Raw genomic sequence first — 12,777 nt, 5'->3', positions numbered from 1 at the left:
TCAGAATCCCCACTCTGAGCTGGACACTGTGCTGCTCCATTAGCGGCCTGGGGTGGGGTGGGGTGGGGTGGGAGAGACCTTAAACGTGGTGTGAAATCCTGGAATTCATGGATCAGTAAAGCTCATCAAGAGACAGAAATGCAGAGGCAACTAGAGCACAAGTTCTATCAATAAAACACAGACCTGAGAGGAAATGCACAACAAAAAGCAGATAGAATAGATATCTGTACACCCGTGTTCAGAGCAGCATTGTTCCCAATAGCTACAACGTGGAAGCAACCCAAGTGTCCATCGATGGAGGAATGGAAACCAGAATGTGGCCCATCCATACGGTGGAATATTATTGAGCCTTAAAAAGGAATGAAATTCTGACATACGCTACAACATGGATGAAGCCTGAAGACACTCGACTGAGTGAAATAAGCTCCCACAGAAGACAAACTCCTTGTGATTCCACTTATCCGAGGGCCCTGGAACAGTCAGAGTCACAGAGATGAAAAGTAGACCAGCAGGGGCCAGGGGCCGGGGCCAGGGCCAGGAAGATGGGCTTCGTGTCCAACGGGCACCGAGTTTCAGAATGGGATGATGAAAGTGCCTAGGAGTCGGGACAGTGGTGATGACCGCACAGCAACGTGCACGTACTTGACGCCACTGAACTGTACGTGCAAAAAACGTCAAAATGGTCAATTTTATGTCATGTATAGTTCACCACAACTTTTTAAAAAGTAGGTATATACCAACTGCAGTGTGGATCAGGAGAAAAAGCCGCTCAACTCGAAGTCTGGAGCCTGCCATGAGGGAGCTAACGACCTTGGTTAAGTTGCGTTTCTCAGCCTCCGTGTGATGCATAAAATACACAGGAGATCTGTATCCTCCGGGTCATTATGAAGAAACGAGAAAAGCCCTATCGCGATACCTGGCTCTGAGCAAGCACTTCACCTTTGGAGTATCACTCTGATCCTCTAGAAAGTCTCGAGAAAGAAACTGGCCGAGGCACCGAAGCTAAGCCACGGCAGGGCACCACCATCCGCGCCATGTCCTCCGGCGGGCCAGCCCCGGCCGCCACCTGCTAGCTCAGCGGCTCACGGGCCAGCCCGCCAGCACTCTCCGCCTCTGCACACGGCAGCCCTGGCCTCCAGCAGCTTCCCCCGCGGGCCCACGCCCCACCTTCCCCGGCAGAGACCCTGCAGCCCCTCCCTCCCGCTCACCATCCTTCCCAGCACCCGCGCCTGGTGGAAAAACGCTGCCAGGGCGGGAAAGCACACCACGCAACCAGCCTCAGGAAGCGTCACAGGCCGGGCATTTAGGGTCACAAAGCGGAACGGGCATGCACTCCCCGCTTCCTAGAAACCTCCCTGGGAGGCTCCCCAGGCCCTCCCCGTGCTCACTCTGCCCCCGTGCCCTTACCTCAGCTTCCCCAAACAGAGGCCACGAGCATGCCGCCCCTCTACTCCCCCCCATGCCCAGCATCCACACCCACCTCCTCCTGGGCTCCTGCGGGCCAGCCCTCCACGCAGGCTCTGGACCGCGTGCTGCCCCCCTGCCCAAGAGCGGCACTCTGCCGTCACCCTCCTTTCCCTGCATCGCCAATCGGCCTTCGCCTCCCTCCGGGATCCTCCCCTACAACATACAGACGCGGTCTGCTTAACCTTCGTCCTAAACATATACGCCCCTCTGGCCGGTGACACAATTTCTCTGTGGGCCTGGCTCTCCGTGCCAGTGCCTCTCGGGCAGATTCCCTGGGAATCTTGTTCAGACGCGCATTCTGACTCGGCGGGTCTGGGGTGGCGCCCAGGATTCGGTTCCGCCAGCGCCGCCCAGACGCCGCCCCCGCCACAGAGCCCCTCTGAGCAGCAGGGCCTTGGGCTTCCTCCCTCCGTTAAGAATCCGCTCGACCCGGCACCTCCCCCAGCACAAGCTCAGCGAGACCGTCCAGTCAGGGTCGCCGATAAACTCCATGCCGCAGACTCCAACTAAACTTCTCTTTCTCCTCTCCGGTCCTCTCAAACACAAGGGTGCAGCAGCTGGGACAGAAGTGTGCCCAGCAAGGGGAAGGCGCCTAGCGGGCCGAGCAAAGAGCCCTCTGCATCTCCCTGCAGACACGGCCCCCCGGGCACTGCAGCCCCACTGGCAGGGGTGCCGTCAGGTCCTTCTCCTCTACCTGGCTTCCCGTGTCAGTCCTCCGAGCTCAGCCTTCCCCCTCACGTCCCCACTCTCCCCTGTGGGGATCTCATCCGTCTCAGCAGCTTTATCTGTAGCCCCTGAACTCTCAGGACGCAGCCCAGGGTGCTCTCCTGACCTCCAGGCTCCTTCACCTCCTCTGCCTTGGGCCACCTCTCCCCGCTTGGGTGTCTCACGAGACTCTCCAGCTTAACGTTCCCAGAAGAGAACTCTTGATTCTTCCCCCCTTGAAACCCGCTCTTCTCCGTGATTCCCCATAGCCAGCCATACTCATCACTAAAACCAGAAACCCAGGAGTCACCTGTGACCCCTCTGGCCCCGCTGCCACCTCAACTCACAGCCAGTTCTGCTGATTCCACCTCCAAGTCACACTCCAAAGCCATCTGCTTCCACAGCCCAGGCCCAGCCACCAACCACTGACCGGCCACGACCTGCTAACTGACCTCTCATCGCCACTTCAGCCTCCCCGCAAGCTCTTCTCCACACAGTCCCGCTGTAAACAAAAGCCCCTACAAGCGGACGCGTGTTTACGGCCCGCTAACGGCCCACCATGGATGAAATCCAAACCCTCCACACACCGTCGCCCCCAAGACCCTGCACCGGCCTTCCCCCAGCCAGTGTGCCTTCCTTCAGCTCCCAGCACAGGCCAAGTACTGTCCCGCGCAGGACCCCTTCCACGCGCTCTACCCTTTCCTCATCTGGCTTTAGGAAGACCGGAAGCAAGAGGAAGCACGGTACACTCAGGCAACTGAAGAGAGACCCACGTGGCTGCCTGGAGCAGAAAGAAAGAGGCGGAGCCTGGCATCATATGAAGGCAGAGGGGAAAGTAAGGGCCAGTAGTTTAGGGATTTTAGACTTTCTGCTGAGTGCACGGAACAGCCTTCCAAGAGTTACAAGCAAATGGGTGACAAAATTAGACTTGCAAGTTGAAAAGATCATTGTAGCTACAGTGTGGAAAAGCAGAGGGGCCCAGGGCAGATGGGGCCAATGCAGCAGGCCTGGCCTAAGGGAATGGCAGTGGACAAGGGACGGTGGACAGGCTTTCCACTAGTTAGGAGGTTATGATACTGTGAGGTATACGTGGTCGTTCAGATGTGACCTAATTATAGTTCCCACATGTCCTTGGCCTTTGCCCACAGCTCCCAGAACCCTGGGAATTTCCTGAATGACAAGAGCAAGGGGAGCACCTTATGTTATGTTTGGCACTTGTCCTCAGTTCCTGAAAACGATTCAGAGCCATAAAGGTGATGTGAGTGTCGTCTTGTTCATAGCAAGCCCCTTCCCACCACAACTGGGTTAGGCCGATGAGGGGACTCTGGGGAAGCACCCGAGGACGCTGGGGGACCCAGCCTTGAAAAGAGGGCTGGAACTTTCAGCCCCACCCCCTGATTTCTGGGGAGGAGGGAGGGGCTAGAGGTTGAATCAATCACCAATGGCCAGCGATTGAATCAGCCATGCTGTGTGACGGCGCCTCCGTAAGAACCGAAAAGAAGGCGCTGAGGAGAGTTTCCAGGTGGGAGACCAGAGTGCACGGTGGCACGTGCCACCTGGGGGCCCCAACTCCACAAGGACACGTGCTCCTGCGACTGGGACCTCACCCTGTGCACTCTTCACCTGGCTGTTGACTCACATCCTTTGTAACAAGCTGGTCATCTAACGAGTAAATGGGCTTCCTGAGTTCCGTGAGCCACTCCCGCAAATTAACTGAACCCAAGCAGGGGGTGGTGAGAACCTCTGCTTTATAGCCAGCTGGTCAGGAGTGCAGGTGACGACCTGGCACCTGAAACCCAATCACGGTGTCACGGGGACCTCCGATCTGTAGCCACTCGGTCGGAAGCACAGGTGACGACCTGGACCCGCGACTGGTGTCTGAAGCGGCGCCAGTCCTGTGGGACTGGGCCCTTGAGCTGTGGAGTCTGGCGCTACCCCTGGGTAGAGTGTCACAGTCGGGTTGAAATGAAGGACGCCCCGCTGGTGGCAGAGGGTTTCTCAGTGGTGTGCCCTCACCCACCCCACCTTGGAATCAGGTGTAGAAACCCTTTAGAAGTTAAAAAACCGGCAGACTTTACTGAACAAACATGCAATTTGAGATTTAAAAAAGGCCTAATATGCAAGGGTGAGGAGAGGTACCACGCTGGCTGAAATCCAGTCCTAACGTTGGGATCAGCGCCTCCGCAATGGCTGACTGGCCCCCATCTTTTCCTGTTTTGACTGGCGGGAGGAAAGAGGGGACAATGGGAGAGGATAAACGGTAGGATAAAGGAAAGTAAGACACTAGCTCATAAACTGGGGCAGCGGATGGGAAAAGAGCCAAAAATAGGAAGAAAGGAACGGCAAATTGTGCTGACTTTTCCACTTGGCCTCCTGATAAGTCCAACAGCCTTGAACTGGGCTGGAATGAACAGAAGCGATTCTCAGAAGACTTCATTTGCTGAAGTTACAATTTAACATGATTTATGAAGCTTCTTGTTATAAATATGCTTGAGTCAAAGGATATCTGTTACATGAAAGTACTAGAATCACAGAATTTTTAGAGACGGAAAGAAACCTGGAGGTCACTGACTCAGGCTTCCGGCTCAGGATCCCTAAATTCTTCTCTCCACGTATGGACACTCCAGAAAGATTTCATCTAGAAGCTAAAAGAATAGGGCCCTTCTGTCCAGGTGGATGGTTAAAATGTATTAGGGTTTCAAAAGCGAAATGAAGAATTGCTAAGCAGAGAAATATTGTCCAAAGCTTTATAATAATTGGAAGAGGGCCTTTTTTTTTTTTCTTCCTCCTGGAATGCCATAGTTTATTTATTGGTCTTAATGTCAGGGCTCCAGAAAACTTTTTCCTGTGATTATGCCTCTTTTCTCCCTCCCCCCTTTTCAAAAAATCTTTTTATTGTGGAAAGTTTCACACATACATAAAGTCAGGAAGAAGCGTTTAATAAAAAGCCTTGTGTCCATCACCCACATTTTCCAAGAGTTTTTCAGCTACTTTGCCAGTGAGTTTTATTTTAAAAAAATACACAGATCAGGGCTTCCCTGGTGGCGCAGTGGCTGAGAGTCCGCCTGCCGATGCAGGGGACACGGGTTCGTGCCCCGGTCCGGGAGGATCCTAAATGCCGCGGAGCAACTGGGCCCGTGAGCCATGGCCGCTGAGCCTGCGTGTCTGGAGCCTGTGCTCCACAACAGGAGAGGCCACAACAGTGAGAGGCCCGCGTACCGCAAAAAAAAAAAAACAAAAAACAAAAAAAAACCACAGATCACTAATGACTGACTAAGCTGTTCATCAAGGAGATCATTTTGGCAATGATTTTTTACCAATTTGTCCCAGGGTTAAAAAAAAAGCTCAGCTGTTCCATTTGGTTTAGGGACTAGCGAGATTTTCATTTCTAATTTCCAAAGCTACTGAATATTTGGCTAATTAATCCTAGCATCTGACAATGAAGGAGCAGAGAAAGAACACAACGTTTCAAGTGTAGAATAGTAAAAACTCCAGCTGCATTTTAATCTCCTGTGGTACAAACTTCAGGAAGCGTATGAAACAAAACCTTCAAAAGGAAACTGTGGTAGTTAGCCTCCAAGAATGCCAATGGTCATCAGGCTTCCCCAGGGCAGCCCACTCCCACACTGCACCAGGTTGGTCCATGTGCTGGCAGAAGGGATGGTACATGGCTTCCAAGAGGAGGTACCAGGGCACAGCAGTCTCCATCGTGATCATTCTCTCTCTCTCTCGCTCTCTCTCTCTCTCTCTCTCACACACACACACACACACACACACACACACACACACACACACACACACACACACACACACACACACGTCACTTGCCCGGGGGGAGGTGAGCGCCCAGGTTGTGCAGAGCCCTGCGGAGCGGCCACATGGTGAGCACTGAGGCCCCCAGGCCACAGGCCTGTGCGTGCCCCGTCTCAGGAGAAACTCTGAACCAGAGCGCCCAGCCGAGCTGCTCCCAGATCCTGAACTTCAGAACCTATGTGATCATAAATGTCTGTTGTCTTAAGCTGCTAAATTTGGGCCAATTTATTACACAGCAGTAGAAAATTCACTCAAAAGACAGACAAACTTTTGAGGCAGGCAGCCACACAGCACCAAACTACTCTATTTCCTTCAACTCATGACATATACTAAGCAAAATTACATAGCTTGGAATGTTTTAATTTGGATGAGACCTAACTCAGTATTTTGTATGTCGATTCCCAATCTGGTGGGCCTAAATCATACTGTATATGTATTGCCCACTAAGCACTGACAAAAGCAACAAAGACAGCAATGTATTAGCCATTATCTATTGATAGCACCCGTTTCTGCATTTAGACTTCGATTTTTTAAAAGGCAAAAACTCCCCAAAGATTGGTCTACAACCACGACAGAGAACACTCAGGAAAATGATAAGCACTTACTTTTTTTTTAGAGTAACATAAACTTGAAATTGAGACCCGGCTGGTATTTTGCAGTTGCTATAGGAACCACAGGTACCTTCCCTCTTTGACACTCCGCATCCACATTCTCTTCGTCTTTCTTTCCACTCTCACCCACCCAAAAGCTCACACGCCCTGCCCTCATGTCTGCTTGGCCCCTCTACTTTTTGGAACATCCAATATGTACACGTGCACACCCGTATTTGTATTCCTAGGAACCAAAAGAACTGAGGACACAGCTCATGGTCAAATCTCCAAGGCCAGATACTTACCTGGTATTGGTTAGATCAGGGGGTCTGTGCCAGCAGATAGCTGATGCTCAGTAAGGATCAGGTTCCCTCCTCCTTGCCCACCCCGGCCCCCTCCGCATGATGAGGGAAGGGCTCCATTTCTCTGGTACTCAGTCAGCTCTCTTCCATTCGACTCCTCAGCAACACTCATTCACTTTAGCAAAACATCCAGCAGCCTCTATGTTCTGTACAGGCAGCCCCCAACTTAGGATGTGACCCACGATTTTTCACCTTTATGATGGTGTAAAAGAGATAAGCATTCAGTAGAAACCTACTTCAAATTTTGGACTTTGATCTTTTCCCGGGCTAGCAATATGCGGTAAGATACCCTCTTGTGTGCGCAGAGACCTAAATAGACAACGTCTCCAAAGAAGACGTACAGGTGGCCAATAGGCGTGTGACAAGATGCTTGACATCGCTAATTATTAGAGAAACGCAAATCAAAGCTACAATGAGGTACCAACTCACACCGGTCAGAATGGCCATCATCAAGAAGTCTACAAATAATAAATGCTAGAGAGGGTGCGGAGAAAAGGCAACCCTCCTACACCGTTGGTGGGAATGTAAGTTGGTGCAGCCACTATGGAGAACCGTATGGAGGTTCCTTAAAAAACTGAAAATAGAGCTGCCATATGATCCTGCAATCCCACTCCTGGGCATACATCCAGACAAAACTGTAATTCAAAAAGATACATGCACCCCTATGTTCATAGCAGCACTATTCACAACAGCCAAGACATGGAAACAACCTAAATGTCCATCGACAGATGAATGGATAAAGAAGATGTGGTCCATATATACAATGGCATATTATTCAGCCTTAAAAAAGAATGAAATAATGCCATCTGCAGCAACATGGATGGACCTAGAGATTCTCATCCTAAGTGAAGTTAGTCAGAGAGAGACAGACAAGTATCATATGATACCACTTATACGCGGCGTCTTTTTAAAAAATGATACAAATGTGAACTTATTTACAAAACAGAAACTGACCCAGAAACATAGAGAACAAATTTACGGTTACCAAAGGGGATAGCATGTGGGGATGAGAGGCAGGGGGAGGTAAATTAGGGAGTTTGGGATTAACGCATATGCACTACTCTATATAAAACAGGTGAACAACAAGGACCTACTGTACAGCACAGGGAACTCTACTCAATATCCTGTAATAACCTATAATGGAAAAGGTTCTGAAAAATATATGCACACACATGTATGTTTCACTGTGCTGCACACCTGAAACTAACACGACATTGTAAACCAACTATACTTCAATAACTAAAGAAAAAAAAACAAAACTCCTCTCTGTGATGCTGGACCACAGCCCCAGTCAGCCACAGGACCACAAGGGGGAACAGCTGATACAAGACCAGTCCGTACCCTCCATACCCACAGAGCCGGTCTGTTCTCCACTCTGAGTACAGAATGCAATAAGCTACATGAGATATTCAACACTTTATTATAGGACAGGCTTTGTTTTGGGTGATTCTGCCCAACTGGAGGCAATGGGGGTGCTCTGAGCAGGTCTAAGGTGGGCCAGGCTAAGCAATGGGTTCAGCAGGTTAAGCGTATTAAATGCGTCTTTGACCTACGATATTTTCAACCTATGGTGGGTCTATCGGGACGTAACTTCAGTAAGTCAAGGACGAGCTGGATTTGGAGCCAATGAAAAGTGGGACTCTTGCTATCACCCTGAGACAAGTTGCACTGGAAGCCTCAGAAGAGCTGCCAGGATCTCTCAGTGCTATTGCTCTAGGTTGTTACACCGTCTCCACATTTAGCTTTCAGAAAGAGGCTCCAATTATGTTTCTAGGTGGATAAGAATTTAGTAACTGAATGCAAAGACTTATTGTGGGATTGGGTGATGCAGCCCAAAGAATTATCTCAACCCTGTGGTCTAAACATTTCCAGAATATCAAGCCATCTTCCACCAAGGCAAGAACCCTGAAGAATTAAGGCAAGAAATCAGAACTTTTCCACCTCTTCCACCTTCTACCAAGACCCACTGAGATCCCATTTGCGGCCCTATTCTTGTTTTCCTATCTTTATGTGTCCAGTCCCGTATTCCCAAAAGACATCTAATAAGTTATCCCGCCCACTTTTTTTCATACGAAACCCTGGGCATAGGGAAATCTTGCTGACACCTCAGGTCAGAATAGTCACTGTTTCCAATGGGAAATAACATGAATAGAAAAGGAAGGGAAGACCCAGATGGGGCAGGAGAAATACTAGCTGTAGCATCTGAAGCCACACACGAGGGATGTGTGTCCCTGGCCTTATTCCCACCCCTAACCCTAACCCTAACCCCCACTGCCACAAAGGAAGCCGCCAGCGTTCCTCACTTCGTTTAATCCTAACAAGGAGGATGACTATCACCTTTTTACAGCTGTGGACTCTGCGGCACAGAGAAGTGCAGAGCTGTGCTCGAGATCACACCACGAAGAAAGTTTCAGAACGTGGGTCTTCGCACCTTGCCCTCCTGTCCTTCCCAATATTCAAGCCTACCTTTCCCGCTCACCCCGTATCTGAGAACTTGACATTCCAATCATATTGTTCCAGGTTGACGGAACACTGCCTTAAACTGTTTCCAACTGTGACATCCGAGAATCTTGCTGCTTTCTTAAAATACGGGTCATTTACCCGTCTGAAAGATACACTAGCCCTTCTGACAATCAGTGCCCACTATCCATCCTCAAAACCTAACCAAAAAAACATTTAAAATGAGGTTAGGAAACCGGGGCAAAGCAGAAAGTTCACTGTTCTACAAGGGACGAAACCAAGTCACAGACAACTCCAACGAGCCATCAGCCAAGTCTCTCCCAATGGCAATTCTAAACGAGTCCGGGGGACACAAGAGCTTCACTCCGGAAGACTCACCTGAAAGCAACATCAAAGTTCCAACGTTTCCAGAATTCACCCGAAAACGAGCACAGAACGGACGCTGCTCCCACGAGCAGCCTGGGCGCAGCTGTCTCGGCACCAGCGTCTGAACCCACCACGGGCACGACCTCCTAGACCTACGGGGGCGAGACGAGGCGCACGGGCAGGTCCAGGCGCGCCCCGGGAGAAGCCGCCCCAGCGCCAGCCCCTCGCGTAAGGGAGCTGGGCGGGGGGGTGGGGCGGGGGGCAACTTTGCGCTCAGCACCAGGACGGCAGCAAACCCAACACGCAGCAGACCGCGCAACTTCCGAAGCGCGGCCCCCGGGAGTCCACGGCCAAGCTCTTGAGGCGCTAAGAAGTTTGTGCAACATTCACAGCCTCACCCTGACCACAGCGGCGACTAAGGGCCTGAGGAAGTGGACCCTCCTCGGCTGGAGGCCCGAAAGGCAGGAAGTGGCGGCAGAGGCCACTTGCGGGACAAGGGAAGGAGCGCCGGACTCGGGAGGTGGCTGGGGCGCCGCCCCCATCTCCTCCGCCCCAAGCGGGTCTGGGAGGACCCCCGCCCCCGGCCCGAGCGGGGCCGCCGCCCCCAGGTCGCCCTCCTGCCACAGCCCTGCGCGGAGCCGGGGTCAGGTGCCACCCGGCCCGGGGCGCGCCCCACCTCGCCCGCAGGGCCCCGCCGGGGCGCCGACACCCTTACCTGCGACCCGTCCCGCGCCGCCTGGCCGTCCGCACCGGCCCCCGCCCTTAAACCCGCCCCGCCCGCTCCTTCGCCTCCCCCGGCGGCCGGACCCCAGCCCTGCCCAGCAGATTTGTCATTGAGCCGCCGGCTCTCTTCCCCACCCCCCGAGCGCGCGCCCGGCGTCGCCTAGGCAACCCCGCCCCTCGAGAGCGCGCCCTGCCTTCCGCTCCCGCCCGTCCCCCGGAGGCCTCGCCCATCGGGAGCCTACTAGCCAATCCGAAGCGGAGTTTCCCAGCCTTGGGCGGGGTGAGGAGGAAGCTTCTCCAATGAGAATCCGCCTAGGGCGGGAGGGGCGGGCTCCGCACGCAGGCCCCGCCCGCCTCCACTTCCTCCTGTCGGCGGCTGACGCGCTGCACGTGACCACTGCTCCAGTGAAGGAATCCGAGCAGGTCTGGGGACTCTGGGCGTGGCGGGCAGGGGTGCTTCCGCCGTGGGCTTAGGTCAGGGCGAGGCCAGAGCCCTGGAAAGCAAAAGGGAAAGGCAGGCCTGATGTGGAGAAACCGAGGCAAATCACGATGCCTCCAGGCGGCTGTCGGGACGCCGGCCCGGGGCTCCCGAGGCGGGACCTCCGCCTGCCGCCACCACTCACCACGCTGATGACACCCTATTAGCAGTCATGGGGTTGCCAGGGCCTCGCAATGACTTGGTCCAGGTCACGTACAAGGGCCGGAATCCTCACCCCAGCTGTAGCCTTGATGTCGGAAGTTCAGTGGGTAAGCTCATGGCCGACGGGTTTTTCACCCACAAGGCTCAGGAACTTGTAATTTCGATCCAAATAGGGTTTGGGTTGATTTTCCTAACTGCCCCTTCTTAGAGCTGAGTCCTACCCTCATTCCACTTCGCCTCCGCAGGATTTATGGCCCCACTGATCCCTACACAAACCTCATGGCACGTCCGTCACACACTGTATGGCAATCAGTTGTTTAAATGCCCGCCGCTATATCTCTAGGGATGAAAACTATCTCTTGTTCAATTTGATATCCATAGCAGCTAGCGCCGTGTAATTAATCCTTTCTTTGTTGCTAATTATACACCAGGGTGCTGCGTGTGGTATATGAGGGGCTTTGTGCCTTGATGACATTGCTATGTATAAGCAGCTAACAGATTCAGGCCCTTTACCAAGAGCTGTATCAAAAAGCACAGAAGCTTTAACTTAGTCTTAAGTAACGGTCTTAACCAAAAACATGTCACCAGAATATCCTAGTGTTACCCTACTATCCTAAGTATTCTGTTTTACCCTTCTTGTACGCATTAAAGGCTTATATTGCCTGCTAATTATATGACAGAAACTCTGCCAGGTGCTGTAAGAGAGAAGGTAGGAGGCTTCTCAAAAAAGGAGGCTCTCTATGGACCTAGAGATGATCACACTAAGTGAAGTAACTCAGAGAGAAAGACAAACACCGTGTGATACCGCTTATGTGTGGAACCTAAAATACGATACAAATGAACTTACCTACGAAACAGACTCACAGACAGGTGGAGAGCAGACTGGTGGTTGCCAAGGGGGGGGCGTGGGGGAGGGATGGGCTGGGAGTGGGGGATGAGCAGACGCCCACTATTGTGTAGAGAATAGATACACAACAGGGTCCTACTGCAGAGCACAGGGAACTATATTCAATATCCTGTTAAACCACAATGGAAAAGAATATGAAAAAGAATGTATATATGTATATGTATAACTTGAATCACTGTTTGGCTGTACAGCAGAAATGAACACATTGTAAATCAACTATACTTCAATAAAATAAACTTCAAGGTAAAAACTTTTTTTAAAAAAGGAAGCTCTCTAGTATTTATAACCTAGAAGGGGAGTCAGGTGCAAACTTTTTCCTATGGAGTGACAATGAAGTGCACAGGTTTAGAATCAGGAAGCACAGATTCACAGAACTAGCAATGATTAGGAAGTTGCTTAGCCTCTGTGGGCCTCAGTTTCCCCAGCCATCCCATAGGAGCAGCGCCTGTGCCCTGCAGGTGTGAAGATTTAAATGCAATTACCTATAGAGCTCTCGGTAGATACAGTGCTAGGAACTTGATGAGCGCTTAACAAATGTTAGCTTCAACTGTGATTGCCAGCAGAGGCCAAGATGTGCACTCAAGCCCATCGTAACCACCTAGGGGACAGCATTTCGTCCCGAGGCCCGTGGTGTCTGGGGTGTGCGCACCGCTGTCACACAGCCAGCGCTGTGTGCAGCCCAGTGGGAATGACCTGCTGTGATGATGTCATTTGACCAAATGCATGTTGAGACAGTGGAGTGGC

The 12,777-nt window shown here is 52.0% G+C and overlaps 1 protein-coding gene across 3 annotated transcripts in view; it reads right to left on the bottom strand.

Moving 5' to 3' along the window:
- Nucleotides 1-10,554, bottom strand: part of RALB (RAS like proto-oncogene B) — a 41,880-nt gene extending 31,326 nt beyond the window's left edge. Inside the window, exon 1 of one of the 3 annotated variants that reach the window (XM_079923612.1) lies at nucleotides 10,479-10,554. Coding sequence is in view for 1 of the 3 variants with exons in the window: in XM_079923610.1 (XP_079779736.1) it covers nucleotides 1,481-1,584 (104 nt within the window). In the remaining 2 variants the exon portion in view is untranslated. Of the gene's footprint in view, nucleotides 1-1,480; nucleotides 1,733-9,775; nucleotides 10,336-10,478 lie in introns of those variants that run through there. The other 2 variants (XM_079923611.1, XM_079923610.1) reach the window with 2 other exon arrangements.
- Nucleotides 10,555-12,777: the final 2,223 nt, after the last annotated feature.

The sequence above is a fragment of the Stenella coeruleoalba genome (assembly GCF_951394435.1).
Source record: "Stenella coeruleoalba genome assembly, chromosome: 6".
Classification (NCBI taxonomy): domain Eukaryota; kingdom Metazoa; phylum Chordata; class Mammalia; order Artiodactyla; family Delphinidae; genus Stenella; species Stenella coeruleoalba.
This window is presented reverse-complemented; position numbering and strand designations above follow the sequence as displayed.